The sequence below is a fragment of the Vanellus vanellus genome (genome assembly GCF_965231255.1).
Source record: "Vanellus vanellus genome assembly, chromosome: 14".
Lineage (NCBI taxonomy): Eukaryota > Metazoa > Chordata > Aves > Charadriiformes > Charadriidae > Vanellus > Vanellus vanellus.
In genome coordinates, this window is record NC_138919.1 from 8,027,345 (window position 1) to 8,051,355 (window position 24,011).

The 24,011-nt window shown below is 35.0% G+C and overlaps 1 protein-coding gene across 1 annotated transcript in view; it reads right to left on the bottom strand.

The window, feature by feature from the left end:
* MRTFB (myocardin related transcription factor B) overlaps window positions 1-24,011 on the bottom strand; it is a gene marked incomplete at its 3' end in the record, with an annotated part of 58,570 nt that overhangs the window by 11,980 nt on the left and 22,579 nt on the right. The window contains exons 2-9 of the mRNA XM_082490466.1: window positions 17,445-17,510; window positions 14,863-14,918; window positions 14,221-14,296; window positions 12,988-13,149; window positions 12,234-12,418; window positions 4,716-4,856; window positions 2,972-3,219; window positions 1,258-1,411 (exon numbers count right to left, since the gene is read on the bottom strand). Coding sequence (XP_082346592.1) covers window positions 1,258-1,411; window positions 2,972-3,219; window positions 4,716-4,856; window positions 12,234-12,418; window positions 12,988-13,149; window positions 14,221-14,296; window positions 14,863-14,918; window positions 17,445-17,510 — 1,088 coding nt within the window. The remainder of the gene's footprint in view (window positions 1-1,257; window positions 1,412-2,971; window positions 3,220-4,715; window positions 4,857-12,233; window positions 12,419-12,987; window positions 13,150-14,220; window positions 14,297-14,862; window positions 14,919-17,444; window positions 17,511-24,011) is intronic.

The following is a 24,011-nucleotide window of genomic DNA, read 5'->3' on the forward strand; positions in this document are numbered from 1 at the left end:
GTCTGTATCCTCTTCACTTGCTTGAGAGCACGTTCCAATTTTTCTGTTTTTCAGCGATGCATTTCTGAATTCTTAATCGGAACTGGTTTAGATGATTCAGTGTGAAAACAACCACCAGCAGGTCTGCAAGTATGGCTTATGTTACTGTTACCACATTAGCAGGGATACCAATAAGTTATGCAGAAATGAATAACTGAACAGCTTTAGTCACTGCAAAGCAAAAATTCAGACATTAACTTCAATATCTTAAAAAGGTAATAGTTAATACTTTAAAGTTTGAAAAGCTTATTTCAAACACCGTTGTTTCAATCGCAATTTACAGACTTGTTTCATATTAAAAAAATAGTAATGTATGGTTGCCAGTTAAAACCTGTCTTGAGAATCTGATCTTCTGAAACCTTTTTTATCCCTTCAAGTCTAAAAAAAAACCAAACAAATACTGACTCCCATCCCTCAGAAACCCTACACCTTGGTAAAAGGAAGAGAGAAATGGATAAACTGCCCACTAGATGTCCCTACTCCTCTGCTCAGGTTTGGCACATTTGTGTAGTTGCTATTGAACAGATCTGAATCTAAACCCCCCCACATGCTTCACAGTATTAATTCGTGTTAATGTATTTCTGAAGGAAGAAAATCCTATGCAGTGCCTTCATATTACAGTTTAAACAGTTTACAAAGTTATTTATAACTTCAAAAAACTTTTATGAAATTTAGTGTTAATTTTCAGATGATGTGTTGAACTCTGGAAAGATCTCTTGTTTTCTATTCTCTCTTACTAGTGTTATTTCTGTATTGGCTTTATAGCAGTGACCTCTCTGAATATGTTATTATTAGGACATCTTTTCATTTATACTGCTTAACTAACCCTCTTCATCGATATACTAAAATTGTCATAATATTACTGTTCCAGTGTTTAAATCTGTCTGGGCTAAAACGTCACGTGAAGTGCACCTCATAGTTTACACAAGGTATCAAATTATGTACCTATACAATCTGTCTGAAATTCTTCTTCCTCTTCTAATTCTTTGGGAAAGAAATGTCATTTCTAGAATATATGCATGTGAGGAGGCTAAATCAAAACAAATATTTAAGTCTGGAAGAGTGTATGAAAACTTTGACAACCTTATTCTAAACAGTTAAGAGAAAAGTGCAGTTTTCACTGGTAAATAATATCTGGGGTTATTCTTGACAGTAACAGTTTGCAAGTTATGACCTGTAGTGATGTAAAGTAATGGACAAATCTCTCTTATTTTTTACCTTCAAGTCATCCAAGCTTGAAGGTAGAGGTCCTGGTTTCCGACTAGGAATATTACTATTCTGTCTTGGCGAGTTGGCAGCTGATGTTGGTGTACTGTTGTTCAAAGTATTCAGTGGAGTATTCCCATTATTACTCTGCTTGTCATTCAGTGGCCTTCAAGTGATAAGAAAAAGGGGGACAATGTCAATGCTAAATATGTTTTCAATGAAGAAGCTGTGATTCTGAATCTAGTATCTATCAAATTATTTTTTTTTACAAATACATATTTAACATAAAACATTACCATTAAATATTTACAGTAAAACAGCACAGAGAAGAAAACATAATGGAGCAGTATGCTGATATTTTACTTTCTCTTCAGTTAAGCGTATTAATTTATGCTTCATAGTTTTTATTACTGTCATGGCATCCCCGAGAGACACTATGGACTGCGAATCAGTTTATACAAATTAATCATTAGATAGGGCAACTAGTTACTTTTTTGTTTGACATCAATAAAAAAACCTCACAATACTGAACTCTATGTATCAACCCTAGATACATGCCCAATATTCATATATAGTAAGGACCAATGTGAAGGCAGTTTACTCTGAAGATGACGCAGTTTTGTCAGCTGTCCTCATAAGAAGAATCTCATACAACGATCTCAAAATAATTGTAAGAAATTTAAAAATGCCATCATTTACACTAGGTAACATAAGCCAGCTCTTTTATTTTGTTCAACTGTTTTATGAAGAAACATTTCAGAAATGTCAGTAAGTGGAACATAAGAAGCGTGGGTAAGCAGGCAGAAACATCTCTAGTCCAAATGTTAGGATACATGGTAATTATAAATATAACCACAGATGGTATCTTTAACTTTTCTAGCCTCACTTGCTGAGGAAAAATAACTCAGTGAAAACTCATTTTAAAAAAAAACCAACCAGCAGTTGAAAGTCATTGGAATTTAGGGTTGTGCAACTGTGGCACGTTATACTGTAAGCACTTCTAGGAAAAGATTGTCATAGATGGTGAGAATGAAACTCTGCAGATAGCTTCTCATTCTGCTATAGGGTGCTGGCAACTCTTTGGAGATTTATTTTTCTGACTCCTACCTATAAATCAGAAAGTATACTTCTTACTGTTTAAAGTGCTAAAGATCAACACTGATGAGAACTTCTACAAGCATTAGAGATGAGGCTATAAACAATATACAAATTTTACCTAATTTAAAATGACTGTTCTTATTTGTAAACTGCGAAAATGTGGTCTCTGAAACAGATGTAAAAAGACAATAAACACACATCAATAGTACCTGCCTTTGTAAAAGCCATTGTCTGTAAGCTTCGCTTCTGCTCTGCCTATCTATGTCATATTTGAGTGAAAATGGCGCCAAAGCTTTTTTGCTTTCTTGTAAGTGCTTTGAGTTTCAAATATGCATCTGGTTGGAAGAAATGCATCTGACAGGTAGGAGGTTCCGTTTCCACGTCACACAAAAATAACTAGGACCACTTACAGGCTTATCAGACTTCAGGAGTATTTTAACAAGAGAATCACCTCATCACCCTGTTAAATGAGGCAAATAATACCCACAGTGATGCACACTGCCATTTAAGTTTTCTCGAGTTCCAACCGTCTCTTAACATTTGCAAAACACATTTACTTCTAAAGCATGAAGTCGACAACTGATGTATATATCTTTTCTTTAAAGGGGACAAACAACGCTTCACATACTTCAGCGGTGCAGGTAGAATTGTCTGGTAGTTGTAGTGTTGTTGCTGTTGGCTCAGGATCTGCAGCTGTAAAAACAGTTGCTGCTGTTGTAGCAGACGAGCATAGTTGGAGTCCATCTGTGGCTCATTTTTCTCACCTTTCTGATCAGGTGGAATATATTGATGATACTTCAATTTTTTCACCCTTGGCTTAGGTTCTTTACATTTCTTGCTCCGATGCTTATCATTTGGATTCTTTGGGTGGCTTTGCTGTTTATGGATGGCAAAGATTGAAACAACTGTAACAGACATCTTGTTTACAAGCAGTTATGCTAGGTACAATGATAAAGCATACAGGAGAACATTTACTGCAAAGAGATGCTGAATACAATTATCCCTACAAACCTGCCCAAAAGGATCACTTACCATCTTTCAAAAGTTAATGTATTCCAGCTGGCTTATACTGTGCACAAGAAGGGGCCATCAAATCACAGTTTGTGAATTTTTTTTTTAATAGATGGCAAAATGAAGCTAAGGGATTTTGCTAGTCATGACCTGTCATTGCTAAGAGGCGTTCTTAAACAGGTAAATTCAAAGCCACTTAACACTTTTCACAAGTGAAATCTAGTATCTTAAACTCCGTCTGTAAACGCTTCCAGATCGGAAGTACTTACAAAAGGTCTAGATTAAAAGCATAGACAGACAGTCCTATAAATTACAGGATTACTCCTATGAAAGTTTCAGCAGTATTCTTATTAGCAATACCTGCATGTGTGATAAAACTCTTTTCCTTTACAAACTCTTTGAAATTATTTTGAGTGAAAAGTTAAAGCCAGTTACCTAGTTATACAGAAGGTATCAAAGCAGAAATCCTGTGTTGATCCGTGCACATTTATTACACAGATAGCCTGTTTTGGGGGATATTTGTCATTAAGGTCTTGCATTAAGTAAGCTGGTAGAAGTGCAGTGATTTCACTGGATATATCCAAATTTATACTAGAAATGGACTATTAGAGGTCATCCTTGTAAATTTAACTAAGAATTAATTTCACGTACTTAGGGAGAAGTCTACATACATATAATCACTACACAGCTGAAGACCTTTGGCAAAGGTAACTGAAATGTTATAGACATCTTCTAGGACAACCCTCTTTCTAACTGTATTTGAAAAAGTTTTCTGTGCTGCTGGCTAGGTCAGTGCAGAAAAGAGAACTGAGTTTGTTCTTTTGATATTCAAATACGAGGATACACAGTAACTTCACTCACACAGTGCCTTCTGCTTATACAATAAACAAACTAAGAAAATAGTTGCAGAAAAGGAGCAACGCTGTTCACCAGTTTGGTTATAGGTAGACTATGAATGCGGTTGCCTCTGTTCCTATAAATTATTCTCCATACAAAACTAGGTGAGAAAAGATTAACTTCACCAACAGAAAGTAGAAACTCAATATTGCAAAAATCTATAGTCCTTATTTCTTGAAAACTTCGATAGCAATGTAATGCATAGTTCTGCCTGAAAACATTCATCAACTGTACTGTAAGGACCTCTTGAAATAATAAGCCAGTCCCTACAAGTGTTAATGGTTGATCCTGGCATGCAAAAGCTTTCAGTCAACAACCCAATACGTTCTTGTGAACACTAATAAAACTTGTTGTTAGTTACAGGCACTATAACATTACTTGTGTATTTTTTAATTAAATATAGCATTGGAAGAGGACATAGATTAAGAACATAGTCCCCAGATGCCATTATTACAGATACCTACCTTTACTAATGTTGGCCCAGGCTTTGCTGCAGATACCGTATTTGTGGTCAGGGTGGTTGTAGCAGTAGAACGTGTAACGTGCTGTTCGATTGTAGAGGGAGTTTTGAGAAATTCAGGAACTGGAGAGGTTAAAGGTGGATACTAGTATTAAAAAAATATAAGGAAAAAGAGAAACATTAAAAACATCCACCATCTGAATAATTGAAAAAAAAATGTGAAAAGGTTAAGACAATTTACTATCATGTCAAAGTCACAAAATATTTTTAGGAGGAATGGCGAAAACAGGACTCTTACGTGTACATTTTGGTACACTTCAAATATAGCAGATAAACTGTTTTCTTACCTTGACTTCTTAGTTTGCTTTTTAACTACTGCATGTAAATGTATCCAAAAATCTGTATTCACTAATACAGGTTTTACTTCTAAGTTTTACCAAAGCAAAACAGTAATTGATTTTAATATCAATTTTTGTAGTATATCATCATAAATATTTTCCCAACATTAAAATTTTTCCTAATTATTATTGTTTCTTCTGCAGGTAAAATGAATGATAAGCAAAAAGGATTTATAACAACATACAAAGGGCTTTGTTTTCATAACCTTTACACTGTTGTTTTAATTTGCAGAATTCTTTTCTCCTTTTAACATACATGAAAACAAATGAAGAAATATCACAAATCTTTCTTACAAAATCATAAAAAAGAACTGGAAGAACCTTCAGAAGTAACACCACCCATTCAAGTCAGGAACGTTTTACATAAACTGCTCCTAACACGTATTTGTCTCTGGTTGCTAGCCCAGAATCAGATTAACTAATTGATGCCAGTTCTTAACTTTGTAATTGCAAATTTTTTTTAGAACTGACAGCTGTTATTAAAGTACTTTTGCTCCTGGCATAAGGATTAAAAAAAGAATCTTCTCTTCAAGGTAGTCACTCAGAATTACAGGAAAAGGTTAGTCAGATAAATTTCTTTTCTTGTTAGCATTACCAATTTTCATACATGAAGGCTTTTAAAATCAATGAATTACAGGTTTTAATAATATAACTAATTTCTATACTTTTATATGCAACGAAGTACAGAAAAATAGTTCAAACAAAATTTTATTAATTATAAATAAAAGGAGAGAAAAGGGTTAAAAATCCTTAAAGGAACAACGGAATGCTCTGTTAGGAATTGTTAGGAGAGATACCACCATTTGTTATTACTTTGCTTGAAGCAACATTAAAATTTGACCCTAGACACACAACACATATACTGAAGAAGTCTGCTGAAGTTAGGCTGCTTTATTACTATAGAACTGATGTCTTCACTATCTTCTGTCTGAAGTCAGAATCTTGTGTACACAAGGAAAATCTTACCACCCAAACTAGTGGTTTGTCAGTAAAGCCTCTCTTCCATGAAGGCCAAACATCAACATAGGAAAATGAACTTGTTTCAGAATGATCATGCAGCAGCAGAGCAGATGTATTTTCATGGCAACCATACCTCTGACTATGCCAGGAGGTGCATTTCTCCTGTATTTGACTGCCAGCACAATTACATTACTCTGTAGGTACAACCCAGTAGCCTGAACTTTACTGACTTTGTTCCCTTGCTGTTAAAAACATGATGTGTGTAATTTCTTCTATAAACTTATGAAATTCCACATAGGCTTCAGACTTTTTTTATTATTCTTTTCCTGGGACCACTATGCCTACCAGAAAATTCCCAGAAGTTTTCCTACGTAATAACCAAACTTCACAGAGCTTAACTTTGTCAAATCTATTTTTTTCTGTGCTGAAATTGTCTTCTGATTTAAAACCTATTTCCATTTGTAGTGAATATCCCTCTGATGGGATATAGACTCTGCACATAAACAGATCTCAGCCCTTGTTTTTCTAGCTAAACAAATGAATTTTTATTCTTTTCTCATAAAAGAGATTTTTCATTCTGTGATCATTCTTTCCTGTTTGTGTTACAGTTTCCCTTAGTCTTCTTTGGATGTAACTGGAAATGTATAGGATATTCTGTATGGGGTCTCACTAGATCCTTGCAGTGGCATTAACACTTCCACTAGGATCATCTCTTCTGACATACTTGCAGTTTTACAGATGAAGTACGTGGTATCTCACAGTATCTCACTTCACTGCTGACCACTGCACCCCAAATGTCTTTCTCCTCAGTTTTCTCTTAAGTCAGAGTCCCCAGGTTTCCACTCTTCTTTTTCATGTGAAGAAGTGTTGTGTATTTTTCTTTTCCATTCTATTGGAATTCCATTTCTCTCTTAAAAGCCAAATCAGCTATTTTTTCTGCATATCAACAATCCAACTCTGCTGACTATGCCTTCCAACTTTTGCCACATGACCCATTCTTATGTCAAGGTTGTTAGTGGTAACATGAAACCAGAATGTCCCCAAATCAACTCCTGCAAGGCACTATTACCAACTTCATTTCAAGCCAATACTTCCCTCTTTCTGTCTTATCTCTGCTAATCTCCATCTTCTCCAGTTTTGCTAGCGTTTAATACCATACAGTATTAAATCCAGACAGAGATCAGTTGCATTTCCATTGTTTAAGAAAAAAAAATTAGATCGCCTAATACAATATTCCTTTTATAAAAGCCCATCCATTTCCCTTAAATTCCTACCAGTAAATATCCTTTCTCTTCAGAGTACAGTCTAAAACCTTGCATTCTTATTAAGTCAGATGGGTACTTCTCCCTAATTAATTTCTTCCTGTGCTCTACTATTCTTCCATGAGATTGTACCATAAAGGAATTAAATGAGTTTGCTAAAAACACTTGGTATGCATTTTGCAATGTTATGTCCTTGTTCTTTTGTATTTCTGGGATGGCAGTTATCAAGCTGCCAGTCTGCATGCGCTAAGCTCTCCAACTTTTGCTTACAATTAAATTATAATAATTTTCCCTTTTATCTCCGCTTTTCTTTTATACATTTTACTGCATTTCCAACAGTCAGTTGCCAACTGGCAGCTATAGCTAGCTTGTCGTAACCTATCTAAACTGTACAGTGGTTTTGATCCTTCTGTAGTACAGCCATCCAGAGGAAAAGCTGATACTGCCCTACTAAATTGCAAGAGTTAGTATGTCATGCCCAGTCACTGAAACATTGCACACATGCCTGTCTTGGGGTTGTGTCAGTTTATGGTGGCAGGCTAAAGATACAAATGCCTCTATTTTTATATCTAACTTTCAAAGTGTTTGCTCTGGAAAGCATCCGATATCTACACAGTATCTGTTATTTGCTGGACTTGCATAAGAATTGGCAGGGGACTTTAGAGGGACGTACCCTTTTAAAAAAAGCGTTCTGGGTGCTCTGTTCCAACTTATTGCTCTCCTGTCGCTATTAAGTTTAAAAGGCTTATTCTAGTTACAGCAGTAACATTTACAAAAGCACTTAGTTTGTCTTTGTATCAAAGTGTCATGTACAGTATTACCATAAAGCACAGGAGAATTCTCATGATTTTCACTGGTTCTTAAATTTTCTTTTCCTGAAGTCCCATCTAAAAAGCATTTTAAATGTTTGATGCTTCAGCTTATTCATGACATAATCTTTACCATTCATCACTCTGATCCTTCTTGAACCCAAACAAATAACCTGACTTCAAACATACTATTTGGCAACCCTTTATAGGCTATGAAAACAACTCTGTAATGACAGCACAACAAAACTCTTTAAAATGGAAAAGTTAGTAACTTTCAAAAAAACCAAACCAAACCAAAACCCCACGCCCAAACCCCCCACTTCTAATTCATACTGCTTGAAACTTACAGTGTTAAACATTCTCCTCTTGCCAGAGAGTAAATTACTTTTTCCTTGCATTAGTTGTTATGGTAAACTACAAAGAATTAATGGATACATGAAATACAAAGCTTTTTACAAACTTCCCAATTTTACCTGCAAGTGTTAGATGAGGCAATGAACCATGCATATCATTTACTTGATAATTTTTTTTAATTAAAAACCCTAAATTAACAGCTCCCAACTTCTTAATTTGATTACTTCATAAAGCAATGTAAAGATTATTTCCTTTGAACAGATCTTTTATTTCCAATTACAGATAGTATGATTTCTGGACCTTTTCTTCTAACTGCAAACAAGCATCTAACAAGTCAACAAGCTACAGTGAAAATATTAAGAAAACAGACATTATATTCTGTCTCATCAAGCAAAATACTTCTGCCACTTTGAAGATAACTGTTTAATGTCTCAGAATTGTGTACTCCACAATTTGATCTGTTTAGAGTGGTGTGGTGTGGTTAAAATGCCTAATCCTTAACAGATGCAAATACATCAGGTTAAAGCAAGTTTTAGGTCATCAGTCAACAAGAGCTGAAGGTTCCCAAAGTTAGGTTACATCCTCTGAGGCCTGGAAATGTCTGGAGGAGGAAACCTTGAGAAGAACTCTGGCTGCACTCCTCCACTGTTTTCAAAACATTCTTTGTATTTTATGTTGTAATAAAACGTAAAATTTGTCAGAGGAAATTAAAAGAATGAAGGAGCAATTTCCCAGATGCATCTCCTGTAGAGACATGCTGCGCTGTTATTCTTTATTTCAAAAGGAACAAGAAGGTAAGCGTCTGTTTTATTCTGCAGAAGAGCAGCTTTGCATTTTAGATCTGTGCACGCACAGAAGTGGCTGTAATAGGTTATGAAATCCATAAGCAAAGGATTGAAGTTCTATCTGAAGTGCTTTTTCAATCAAGTTCAAGTGCTCTGTTATTTTGTTGCTGCAATCACGTATCTATCTTACGTTTCCTACTTGAAAAGCTTTTGGCATGTATTGCTTTAAGTATTTTTATTTAACTCTCCATTAGAAACCTAACTCTTTACTTAGGAATCTAATTTCATGGGGTTTGTTTTCAATTTATTCAACACAATTTACATTCTCTCAACATGAAACCCAATCCACATCTTAATCTGTATGTTAGGGAACAGTGAAATAAAATGCATGTGCTGTACTTTGCGTCCAGCATTGTTTTTGAATATGAACTTTGCAATACTTTTGTATCTACTATAGTAATAAGAAAACCAAGGAGAATAATTCCAGATCTTGAACTACTCAGTTGCCAAGTATCCATGGTCATTAAGACAGTAACATCTTTGGAGCGCGAACAATAATTACCTCGTATTTAACTGTTTAATTTTACATTACTCTATACAGTAACAACTCAATACTCAGTTCTATCTTATCTTTTGTTCATGTCTTAAGTTATAAATTGCAGCACAGTTCCCTACGCAGAGCCCTGGCTTTGCGACGAATCCTCTTGAGAGTTTAAATATATAAATAAATGCGTTTTCCAAAAGAATGCTTAAAAAGACAAGTATTAAAATAATTTGAACTGCAAAGTTATGCATCTTTTTCTCCTTTGTGTAGTGGAGAAAGTGATGAAGGAACACTCTTAGGAAGTCCTCATAAAAAAAAAAAAATCCATTATAGATTACAGTTGATCAGCATTAACCTGAAAAATATTACATGTTTATAGTAGTACCACTCACATATTGGTCAAATTTTTATACACTCTTAAATTCTTTCAAAATAAAGCATTTTAATGTCTGTAGTATACAGGCTAAACCAACTTGTTTTTACCAGGTACAAACTTGCATGAAATGAAACAATTTGAAGTCCTAAAGCTTTTGACTTTCCATCAAATTCACTTTTCCTGCTTAAGGAATACTGCTTGAATTAATACAAAACATTTCAGCTAATTATTCAAAACCAACAACATTACCAAATTTTTTGTGTTTGCTTATACACGCATGGTATGGTGATACCAAGTACACAAAGCTGGGTGCAATATTATTAAACTGATGTCATTTGTAAGTCACTTCATATATATAATACTGTGATGAAAACCTAAGTCTTTCCACTAAATAGTTTATTGAAGTGTAAACATGGATAGTATGGTAAAATGCATCAATCTGAAGCATAGATTATTCTTCTGTGATCTAAGTACACCAGGAAAATGGTCTTACTGGGAGAAACAGTAGTTCAGGATCAAGGACTTTTTTTCTAGCATACAAGATTGCTCAGCAGACGTGTAAATTTGATTCAGCATCTTACTCAGCATGAATACAAGGCAAAATTTTTGTTACTGTTCATTTCAACGCAGGCAGAAACCAACAGTTCCTTTAGGCAAGTATTAACTCAGAATATAAGCACAATTTGTCATTTATTTAGCTCTGTCAGTCTCAAATGAACAAGCTGTTAACGAGTAGAGATGAGCACTGTTAAATCTGGCTAGTTTGGAGTTTGCTGACCGTTCAAGCTCGTTGCCATCAGACAATGTATGATGACACTGCTTGCCTTTCCCTCCACTGGAGCCTCAACTTGGGTCTCTTTTTCTATCCAGAGAAAAAGTTCCATGATTGTTGCAGAAATCTAGCTAAAAGCAAAGCCTTCTCCTCTTAACTGGGCACAAGTTAGTGAGTTTAAAAATACTACCTGAGGTATGACAGAAAATACCGCAAACAATCTGTTTAAGCTAAACATAACACCTTTAAATAAATACATATATCTCACTAATGAATAAACTTACTGATTAACTCAAAGGTGAAGATAAAGATCTGTGAAGCAAGCACTGTACAAGATACTGTAGAAAGCATCCACATAACTATATGATTATGCATATAACCCTGTGTGTTCAGTAACGAATAGAAGATTAAAAAAATTCATTTGTAGCACATGATGTTTGTTTCATTACTGTTTTGACAAATTATTTTACAACAGCACTTTTATGTGTTTTAAAGATGGGGTAGGCAACGTTACTGTCCATTTCAAATCACAAAATTAAATTGTTTTAAGAAGCATTCTCTTTCAAAACTCATTTTCACAACTCTTGCGAAAACAGTCAAATGTTTTCATTCAAATCCACTGTTCTTTAAATCCTCATGCATTTAAATGCTCTACTATATAGACATTTTATCTGCCATGGCAGACACTTACTTTCCTTTCTTTGTAAGTAACTGAAGAAAATACTAAAAACCTCATGGAAAAATCAACGTAAAGGTTATTTTCATTTCTTAAATAGTAAATTCCTTAGGCAGTATTTTAAAACTATAGGAGAGAACATTTAAATTATACGTGAAACCTTATTTTTTAAAGACTTTTCTGGAGATAATGGAACTGACGTCAACTGTTGTTGTTTCAGCTAAGTTTAATTCTAAACGAGTTCAAGACCTTGCTCAGAATGAAGACAGACATTAAGTAATCAATAACAGCTGGAGTAAACCATGGATATGACCTTTTAAACGACTTTTGGGAAAGCTGCAAATCTTCCACGGACCATAATGAATTTCAGTGAATTTAAGGCTTTACAACAGTCTATGGGAATTTCCTCATTGCCAAGAGCAAAGCCAGGGTTCTAGTCTATACACTCCCAAACAGAAAATGGAGTCCCAGACACTCCTTTACAACAGCAAGTATATTCATTCCATGTGAAACTATACCCTGTTTCTGTAGTGCCAGACCAAAAAACATACTGTGAAGATTTTGTTTCAGCATTTAAAAACTGTACCTGTGTTGACGTAGTAGCATTTGGTGTTATTGGTGATGGTGAGTCACTTGGTTTTGGCTCACCAGGGGAAGCTGCTGAACCCTGGGATTCTTGGCTGGCTGGCTGATCTGGTGATAAAGCATCACTGCTGTCTTCATCAAATGAATAATCATCCAAAGCTTGAGGATAATTCTCTTGTCCAACTGCTAGAATGTTTACAAAGAAACAAGCAAAACCATTTTTTTTAGTTACACAAATTAAATTTAGACATTGGTGGCAGAATTAGCTAATTGCTCGAAAATGTTCAGTTTTCATGTTCAGTTTTCAGTACAGTCTAAACATATGGTACGTATTTATTGTGTTTTTAATATAATGACAGCCATATTAAATCGTATTCAAGGAATCAATAAAACTAAGTGCATAGCAGAAGTTGTTTCAGTAAGAGATTAAAAGGTATGTTCAACATATGTGGACTGCACACAGACACCTATGACAGACTAAGTAATGGCCACATATGTTTGATTAGTTTTTAATATTTTTATTAAGAAACCAGTCTTTTCAAAGACAGTATTATACTCCAACTAACTTAGTTTCAATACAAATAGCATAGTTTTAATTAAACGATGACAGAGCTTAGGACTCAGACGCTGAAAGCTTAAGTAGTAATAAACTTTGAGTGTGTTTTCTTCTAGTGAACTTTAACCTCAAGAGTTAAATGATTATTTTCCACAATGCCATATAGGTAACAGATAGAAGCTGTGGGACTTCTACTTGCCTATAATAGCTTCTTTAACGCTGGAGTCTACGGGAAGAATATTCTTTTCTACCAATTCCATAGGGCCAGGCCTTTGAGCAATCTTCTCATTCAGATCATCTGCCAGCCGAGCTCTCTTCAGTTTCATCTGAGTGGCCTGTAGTGAAGGCTCTGCAAAGGTCTCTAAAAAGATACATTAATTTAAACATTCTGTTCCATCTTTTCTCCCATTTCATGACAAACAAAATTGTCTTGTCTTTGCAATGACCATTCCACTTTTACCAAAAACAGGCAAGTATTGTTTTGAAAATTTTCCTATTAATAAGCAAAAATAAGATCATATGAGTAGATGCTGTTCATCCCCATGATTTTTTTTTTCTATTAAAAAAACAACTCTTTTTTTAACAGCAGTAATACTTTTGGTAAACACTTGTATAATGTCCAACAATAAAGCAGGGAATCTAAAATAACAAACTAATTATAATCTGAAGACAGCATTTGCTGCTCTAATGATTTACCAGTGTGAGCTATGGTAAAAGGTTAATTAATCCATTGGGTTTTTTTATTCTCTCTTGACAAACATTTTTAAAAGTTTACCTTTAAAAATAGCTTCTAGCATGAATTTGAATCTTCAAAATTGTATTTCAATGAAAATATGGAGATAGTCTGTCAATATGGATGCGATCTATCAATATGGAGACTCCTATCCGGGTTTAGTATCCAAATGCATGTTTTGAAAACTAATGACTATTAAATTGACTTGGATTATGATTATTTGGTAATTTCTGTATTTGGAAAGATTATGGTGATAAACAGTAATACAGCTCAATTTGTAAAAAGACTATTGTTTCACATGACCTGAGGAACAAGGAAAATAACAAGGCAGGGTAAAAGTCAAGTTTATTAAAGGTTGCTTGGGGTGGGGGGGGAAAAGTGCAAGGCTGTCATGTTATTTTAGGGTATGAGTAGAAATTGAAGCAATATATACACTACATTTACATGCAGCATGGTATAATTACCATTATAGAATAAAAGCAATACGCAATTGCAAACAAATACAGAGTTGAGAATACTTTCACTGCCGTAGATGTATCTATTATTATACATGTTTAGAATAGTGTAAAAGTAGAGAAAAAGAGCTTATAAACCTTTAGAAATAATTCATATCAACACCTAACTCAGTTTGGAAACTGAGAGCATAACAGAAGTTCCTTCTAATAGCAGCTCAAAAGGTACATACAGCTGGGTACATACCTTCGAGGATGTGCATTCTGACCAGCTCAGATCGGTCCGGCCTGGTGCGAATCTTGTGTTTCAAAAAATTTTCAGTCTTTAAAGAAATGAGGAAATAGCATTAACTGCTGTTTACCAGAAAAATCAAAGTGGTTTGATAAATCACTGATGTCCAATCAATGAATCTTTGCAGTTGCATTCAGACAGGTGGACATCACTGTTAGAACATGGGCAGTAGAGGGATTTGCTTTGTTTTGTTCTGTTTTTCCACCAGTTAATCAGTGCTAATTAATTTTTATCTTCCCCAAACAAGTTGGGAATGTTTCTGAAATTGTTCCCATACCACCACACAAAATCACGACAGTATAGATTTGCTACAGAAATATTGCACAAGCATAATTTACCCAAGGATCCTATCCTTAACTGGAGGTAGCTATATATTACATTATGACCATCAGTGAATCCTTCACAGTTCGAGGTGGGGTGATAAAGTTCCTCTCAGATTTGAGACCAATATTTGATTTTAATGGATTCTTCCAACACAAAAGCACGTATTATTACTGCAATGGTAATCATTTTTTTCATGTACTTAAGAGAATTTAGTATTGCATACAACTGACTGTCCATTTTCAGATGTTAGTAAGTTTACACAAAGTGGTTTACCCTGGCTCGCTCCAGGCTCTTTATCTGCTCATGGAATGCAGCTGGACTTTTCAAAGCTGTGAAGGGAGAGTAAGAGTTAAATTGACAGGAAGTGATTTCCATAAGAAATATCCTAATCAGTATGCGCATATGGGTGTTTTAACACCATCTCATCGTTGTGTTTGCATCTGACCAGGCTTACATTTGACTCAGGCTAGTTATATTCACTTATATTTAACACGGATGAGCAACACTCCTATACAGAATACTTGGAATATTTGATTTTAACAGATATTAACAAGTAACAGTTAACTTTTTCACAATGCATACCAGGGTCTATTTACCAAAACTGTTCCACAGTAGAAATTTTATGAGGTAAGGTTCAGAATGCCAAAATACAGTTTCATTGATTCCATTGTATTTACTATCTGTCTCTACCTCATACTTGCTGTTACTAGACAGAACTGTACTGTCCCTTAAGAACTATTTGTGCTGTTTTAAAAAGAAAAACAAAACAAAACAGAAAAAAACCTGTAGAAACCCTAAGTGTTCTGACTAGAAAACAGAATAATGGTTAGCTGCTTAATAGCTAAAAAAAGTAAAAAACACTATTCATCTTGAAATAATACGAATTGTAGAGTGCTTCATCTCAGTTGGATTGTCGAAAGGAAGTGAAACAGCAGCAGGCACAATCCATCTTATTTGCCACACATTTGGCAGAGATAAGATACTGCTAAACAAATTCTTTAACACTTTTTTTGACAGTTTAGAAGTTTTTTTTCCCCAGGTTTCACTCAAAAAGAAACAGATCATTCTGTTCCAGAAGATGACCAACACTACAGACCTGGGAAGGTGCAGATGCTTTTAACAAAGCAATCTGAAGTCTGCTGCATACTAAAAAACCTTGAAGAACATAATAGCTTAAGATACTGTGCTGTCAAGCTAGAATTCACCAGTACACACTGGGCTATTTGTAATAACTTGACATAATTTTGATGGGGTTTCAATGGCTGGATTTTTTTGTTTGTTTGTTTGTTTTAAGAAAAAACCGCTTTTCACACAGTTGAATCTTTTAACAACTTGGATCCCTTATCTCGAGCCCAGTCTCATCCCACACTGTCCATTTAGGGATTCTCAATGTTTTCTGTGCACCCCTCATTCTAGGCCAGGCTGATCCCCAAAATAAGTCAGAAGATGTTATACTAAACAATTAGCATAGCATTGGGAACACCAAAACATCTCTAAGGAAAGAGTTAACTGCAGTTGAATTCTAGGCCACTAAATAAAAATATTCAAGGGGACCGTCTTGTGATTCCTAAATTGATTTTAGGTATTGTAAGTGCTGCTGCTGAAACAACCATCATCTCTAACAGATTGAAATCAATAAAGGAGAAAATGGACTCTGGAAATAAAGTGCAATTGCATAAAGCATGCCAATTACTTACTTTCAAAATACAAGTGCTATGAGTTCAGACATACGAATTTAACATCCAGATTTACAAACATTATTTGCTTGTCAAAGCACTATGATCTGCAATTAAATTCCAGTGGTAGAAGAGACTTAGAGATAAAAATAGTTTACTTAAGAACTAATAACTTCTTGCATAGCTGTCAAGGATGGTAGGTAGCCAGGCCAAAGACTCAGAAGCTCAGCATAACAAAATCCTGAAATCATAAATACATCTCCAGATGTATTTATGAACTTGGTGATGTTGCTGCCTTAACGAGACACTTCACACTAAAGGGATCAGCAGCTTCTTAACTCTTCCAAAGATAGCATCTAAAAGCATGAATTGAATTTTTGCCACTATGTAATCTTTGTTTTGGAAGAGAATACAAAACTCTACACCAATTTGGATAGTTTGCCAGATGTGGCAACTTGATCAGGAACTTCCTCCAACTGGAAAAAATGTTCTAAAACCAAAACAGAAAACAAAAAAATCCCAAACACACAAACAAAACAAAACAAACAAACAAAAAAAAAAAAACAAAGAAAAAAACAAACACCAAAAAAACCCAAAGCCACTTCCCATATTCTTGGAAATGTATTCATACTCAGAAAGGCCTAGACACGGAAGCTTCTGCATTACGTCATAAAATCCAGTGTACGATGCCCAGCCTAATCCACTGCCTCAGGCCCTGTAACACCACAGCTACCATCATGCAAGATTTGACAAAGACAACACATCTGTTGGCGCACAAGTCACAACTTCTGTGTGTTCTTTCTTTTTGTTTGGCAACCCTTGCCATCCTGCTCTTTAAAGACTGCTGGCTTTTTTACCGATGTCCACTCATTTATATAATTCAATTTATTTCAGTAAGATTAGTCATAATTTAAAAAAAGACAATAAAAGAAGAATCAGACTATGTCTGCAAATCCTTGCGTTTTCATCACAATGGCTATTTTAACTCAAACATTAGGTAAGCATGATGAAGTTAATTCATGCTCATTTAGATTACCAAAAGTATCCCACAAGTCATTTCAATGATAAAGTAATTTATAATAATTCTCACATAAATGTTTATCTTCATTATTTTATATATTCAGTTCATAATTAATACAGTATAGTAATACAAATTACTAGAAATAACGTAAGTCTTACGTGGCATGATGCCCTGGTCCACCAGCTGTTCTCTTGTCCGTCTTTGTTGTAGCCTCAGCTGAAGTACTGACAAAAGAAGACAATCATTCATTCATATGTAAGCGTACTATCCCTCTGAAAGCATGAAAAAAAAAACCTTTCAAAAGATACCAAGTATTGCAACTTTAGAAATATTTTTCTATACGTTTACAGACCTGACAGTAACCTGTAAGACACCTATCATAAAGGATCAACTGCTATTAACATAGTTTGGACTGATTGCTTCCAATCCTAATTTATATTGCAGTTTGCTGCTTTTTGGTCACATCTGATAAAGGGACTGTATTTCATACATACATCCAACTTTTCCTATCAGCTAGGCCTCATAAGACATATGAAGTATACATCTAAATCTAGGAATATTTTTTTCCTCTTGTAACGCTACTCTTAGATAATAGATTCAAGAAAACTGCAACACATAATGGTTATGTAGCTTTCTTACATGTCTTAAACCAATCTTACCTGACTGCATTATGCTGAAATAGAAATTATGTTTTCAGAGCGTTTTGGAAAACAAACAAACAAACAAACAAACAAAAAAACAACCAACCAAAAAAACCCCTGTATTTGATTGGTTGATTGTTTTTCCTTAAGGATTTTTTTTTTTTAATATAAAGTCTTCTTGTATATTTTAAAAAATCTTGCAGAAACAAAAGAAACTGAAGAGAAGCCAGATTTTACCTGGCTTATTTAAAAACACCAAAAAGTGATACAATCAGGAACAGACCTTATCCTCTCTCGGAACATCTGAAAATGCTGTTTTCCTGATTAATTGAGATATGTGTTATCATAATTATTTCAAGGACCAAATAAATCCAATACTGTCAAATACAGAAAAACCGTTTACAGTTTCAGAAGTAACTTCTCATGCTTCACTATTAGGACTTTTATGTAAATGTTCCCAGGAAAAAAAAAATACAAAAAAATTTGGTTTCTTCTAATGTTCCCCTTCCCCTTGTTTCTGTATCAATTTATCATAGTGCTTCATTATTTCTTAAACACATATAGCCATTACCCTATTGTGAAACTTTGTCTTTTCAACAAGAGATGGTCAAGAAAAAAATATATTAAAAGATGTAATACTCACATTCTTAAACTCTGCCTTGATAGCTTATTATGGATGTATGATTATGACATGCCATTCCCATTGTATTTTACAAGGAAGCAAAACAAACTAATGCATTGTGAAAACATCAAAATGAATCTAATTTCTAAAAAATTACGCTAAGGACAAAGTTCATTGTTTTCAGAATTTAAAAGGAACCAGCTTATTTCCTGTTCTACAATACAGGAAGGATACACCTCTGGCTAAAGCATTAAGACCGGGAATAGCAAGTCCTGAAAACAAGGACATTATTTTCTTGTGTCACACAAACATCGAGCATTTAAATACAAACATTTCAGGGATGTGGCACAACAATTCTATTCAGAGTTTACAATATTGTTACACAAGAATTACAAAGAACGGAGATGGGAGAATGTAAATGTAACAACAGTAAAATGTAAATTGGTGGAATGTCATTCAAAATGTATTTAGTTTCTCTGGAAACTTGAAAATACCTGCTTTAAGTAATGAATTCTGTTTTCCAAGTATTAAATGACTGTAAAATGTTAACTGAAAAATTATTTTATAATAGTTTGAATGATTTTTTTTTTGGTCTTCCTCAATTTCATGTGGCTGCAGGTAAGCTGTGACCTCTTCTTACCATATTTCTAACTAATAGATGCAAACTTGTGCTGCCTGAAGTCTTGAACCAACTCAACTGGTGCTGTTGCACACTCCCTTCAGCAGCGCTTCCCAGGTTGGGTTTGGCAGCGTAGTGTATATAGCTACACACTCCCAGTAAGTTCAGTGCACGGGTAGAGAAAGTTCAAATCTTTCTGCAGAAAATCACGTGGGTTGTTAAGTCCAATTGGTCTAATCTGCCCAGAAAAATGCAGATATGTGTGTGCAAAATGACATTTATGCAACTGTACATCCAACTTCAAAAATCCACAAGGGTTATACAAGCGTGAATTAAGAAGAATAATGTATCAGGTCAGGACTTAGCCCATTCGTACAGAAAAATTCAAGAAATCCACATTTGAACGGAAATGCATTTTAAGCGTACTATATAATGTTATAACGTTAAGCTTCCATCCTGAGGCTACTTCTAAGAATTTCCTACTGCACTAGCACAAAGCACTGAGAAATTCGCTAACTGGTATGGGTGTTGACAGGAAAGCAAAACCACCTGACGCATTCTTGTTTTGGATTCTCTTGATTACAACTGCAAAAATCAAGAAAGCTCAGAGTCAGTCTTAAAACTAAACAGGTAATCCCTTTAAAAATCTTAAGTAAGTTTTACCCATTCATGACACGAGAGACAATTTGTAAACAGCACGGCAAGACTATTCTATTTCAGATGCAATATTTTTGGTCTTGAGTGGATTAAAACTTGACTTTATTCTGTTCTCTGCTGAAACTATGCTTCCTTTTACATGACTAGAAAGCCACGGAAAGGGTTGAAAAGCATGTCCTGCTCTGGGCAGGAATCTCATCCATGCTATACAGCTGTATTTAGTCCACATTTACACCATACTTAAATTTGGCTTTCTTGGAACACTAGATACACTACAAATGCGTCCACCAAAACTTTACCTAGTTACAAGAGAGTTTTAAACATATGCCTCTTTATTTCAGGCTCAAGGTCTTCAAGAAAAATGACCTGCTCCAACATCAGTTATGTCCAGGGTAGAGCTGATAGACATCATCAGACACAGTAAGTAAATCAGAATTAGTATTTTTTTCAATTCCATCACCTGGAATGCAGTGGATCAACAAGCAACTACTGGAAATATTATAACAGGTACAGGAATGTTATCACTGATGTGAGTCATTTACCAACATATGACAGGCAACTCATCTAATAAGAAAAAATGCATTTGTGGTATGTGATATTTCCTATTTCTAATGTGCTTTTTACTCACTTTCTTTTTTACTGAGCTTTATCATACAACCCATTTTGTTGGTGTATCTGGTTCAGCTATGGCTACCTAAGCATTGCTAATATGGTGCTTTCAGTTATTAGTAAACAGAAGTGGGAAAGTTAAACAACTTTCAAATTGACCTTAACACTACAGAATGATCACACTGTTTTGCAGAGTTGATAACAACAATTTGAAAGACCTCACTAATTCACCAATTTGGACAGTTGGCTAAATTGGAATATTATTTTGTAGGAAGCACATACACCATCTACTCCATGAAACCAACTACAGTCAACAGAGACTGGTTCTATATCTTATCAGACTTTACATATTTAAAATTTGAAAGAAGTATCACTGCAATTTCAAATGTGATGTGCAAAGTCTTTGTGCAGGAAAAAATAGCTTAACTGTTTTTTTAAGAAATTAATTTAACTGTTAAAATTACATATAGAAAGGCAGAGTTTTATCAGAAATTTATTATTTATTAGTTAGAGAACTGGCTTTCCCAGATCGAAATACTGACATGACTTTCAGACCAAGGCTTTTCATCTTTCATATGAAAAGGATCAAACTTCTATTGGCATTCCACTACACCAAGACAGACAATGCTCACTGTTAGGTCATACGGTTAGATTGGACTGTCTAAACACATCATCCCACCAGTTCAGCATTTAGCAATTATTGCATTTTGATTTTTCATTGGCAAGTTTGTGGGAGGAAAAAAAATCAGAAAGGCCTCACACTGCACTTTGCCAATACAAGTAAGCTAAATAATTACTCCAGCACTCCTAATATGTATTCCCCTAATGTACACTTGAAAAAGAGTCTGCCCGAGGTACATTCAGCTGCTGAAATTCAACAGCACTAGTAACATGGAAGTGACAGGAATACGCCATGTGTGTGTCCAAAGAGGAAGACGCTTTGCACACGGTGAGTGCACTGGTACAGATTCATTGAGTGCAATGCAGTTCCTGCAGCTCCCCAGTTGTGCTATCCAGTGTGACGTGTGTCAGAAAGGGGGAAAGGCTCTACCTCCCTCTGCTATCACACTCGCACACAGCCCTATGCCATGGAAGCAGCAATACTGTAAAAACCACAACCCAGTGGATGTGTTACTTCTGTTTGTGCTGATGCCATTTCTGTCAGTTCCTGAAAATTTATGCTGCTTGGCCATGGGCATAATAGGTGGTATTCGTCCAGGAAATGGGGGAGGGAGCCTAAAACAAATCTATTCTGCAAAAAAACAGTGGTAAGAATGCAGGTAGCTTATCTCTTGTTTTCCAACTGGTTTCAACTAATTGTTTAATGTAGATGATGGGAAGCCCTGCTACATAATTTATGAATGTATTCTATCTGTGATTTGTGTTTTCCATTATGATCAGATATTTGGCTTAAGCTTTGCAGAAAGAGTAAAAACTGACCCATATCCCAAACAATGTATACTGTTACAAGACAATACAGACTGCACTATAGCAGATGGAGAGCAGTAAGAATGTGCCTGCACATAAACCATACGCACTCAGGTGTGAAGCTTTAGCATTTTTTAGGAAATATATATAAGAAATAGTTATTGTCTCTCATATTGTCTATGTGCCTACCTATCATCTGTTAACCTACACTAGGCATCACAAAGCAAATAAGGGATGATTTTGAAGTTGTCCCATGTGTATCTGGACAAGTTATAAAAACTGTGGGAGGACTGAAAAACACAAGAGATAAGAGATATAGACATTCAGTTATTCACTTATTTAATAAATATCTTATATATTGCATAGTAAAGAAAGAACAGCCTGTCGCATGACTAGTAGGGAAACACTGCAGGGGGAATACTAAAGAAAAGATGACTCATAGTTAAAAAGACGGTGTAAGATAATCATTGAAGATTTTGACTTGACCAGAGCAAGAAGGTCAAACAGAAACAAAGTTGGATGAAAACCAGGTGTTTGCTTTTGCAAAAAACTCAAAAATTAAGGAGGTTAAGAAAAATTTTGGTGTCTGATTTTTTAAAAAATAAATATTAAGCAGTTGAACAGATTATTAAACCAAGTTTCTAAACAGAAGTTAATTGTGAATAAAAACCCTAAATATATTATTTGTAGAAGTTGAAAATCTGAAAAAAACTTTTGCTTTTCCAAAGCAAACAGATCAGGAAAAAGCTAATATTTCTATCTCAATATAAGACATAAGGACATAAAATACTTTTAGCCCCCACAGCGACAAAAAGTAAAAAGCAGCCATGTTTCAGAGAAAGAAATGGTAACACCCGTACATGAGCTGCATAGCTACATCTAGTCAAAGAGGATATTTGGCTTACAAGTCTGCATGTCAGAGCAGGTGGTCATACTACAGCCAGTAATGACCTTTATATTGTTATTGTAGTTAGACAAACTGAGCAGAAACAAGTTACAGACAGACATATCTTTATACTGGAGATTGACCTGAAGTGGGTATAAAGGAAGGGAATAAGAATGAGGTTTGTGAAAGGCTCAAAAGGAAATGGGGAACCACAAAAATCAGCTCAAAGAACAGTCAGAAAGATAAGGAAAACGGGAGTCATGAAACTAAATTGCAAGTTTTCAGTAAGGAAAACGTCATTAAATTATCTTCAAAGAAAAGAATGAACAATGTGAGAATGGAGCACTGCTTTGCACTTTTGGCAAAGAATTGCAGATTTATTTCAGTGAGAAACTCTTTATAGAATAGAATGCAGGTTGGTTTAAATCTCATGTAATTACATCTAATACAGGCTTTGCTTATCATATATATAGAAATCCATATAGCAAGAGATTCCTAAAACAATCAGTAACACACAAAGAGATAAATCTAATAAGGATGGATGAGATAGGAGAGGACAGCTTCCAAAAAATCTAAAAACCCAAGGCATTAGCCAAAGTCTATTTGTTGTAGTGCGTGTGTGGGAGATGGGGGGGTTTGGTTGTGGGTTTGGGGTTTTTTTTTGTTTTGTTTTTTGTTTTTTTCTCTTTATTTTATTACAAGGAACCATTTACATACAAACCAGTGTGGAATGTGGGAAAGGGAGAATTCAAAAGCCACAAGGTACTACAAAACAGAGTTCCCCATGGGGTGGTACTTAAACACTGTGTTTAACAGCTTGCTCTTATCCAGGTAAATCCATTCAGCTTATTGCCTGATAGTTTACCTCTCAATTTTACACTTTTAAATTCAGACAGTTACCTGCATAACACCTACAATCATAGATGATCTCCAAAATAAAAGCCCAGAATTGACAAAGATTTAGATATGTTAATACACTATTAACATCAGTAATACTGTTCCTCATATTTGAAGTGTATGTGGAAAAGAAGGGCTATGTTAACACCACTGGGCAAATCTAGTGTCTAAAAGACCACACAAATATTTTGCACTTCACATTATCTGGCAGGAATCCCACTTCACAACACTGCAACTCTAAGAAATAGTCTTTGAACTGCTTCTGAATAAAAGCCACGCACAGAGAGGTCAGTCAAACTCCAGTTCTGACTGAGGGGGAAGGGAGGATATTCTTTTTTTAATCTTCTAGTCAGTGTATGATTTTAA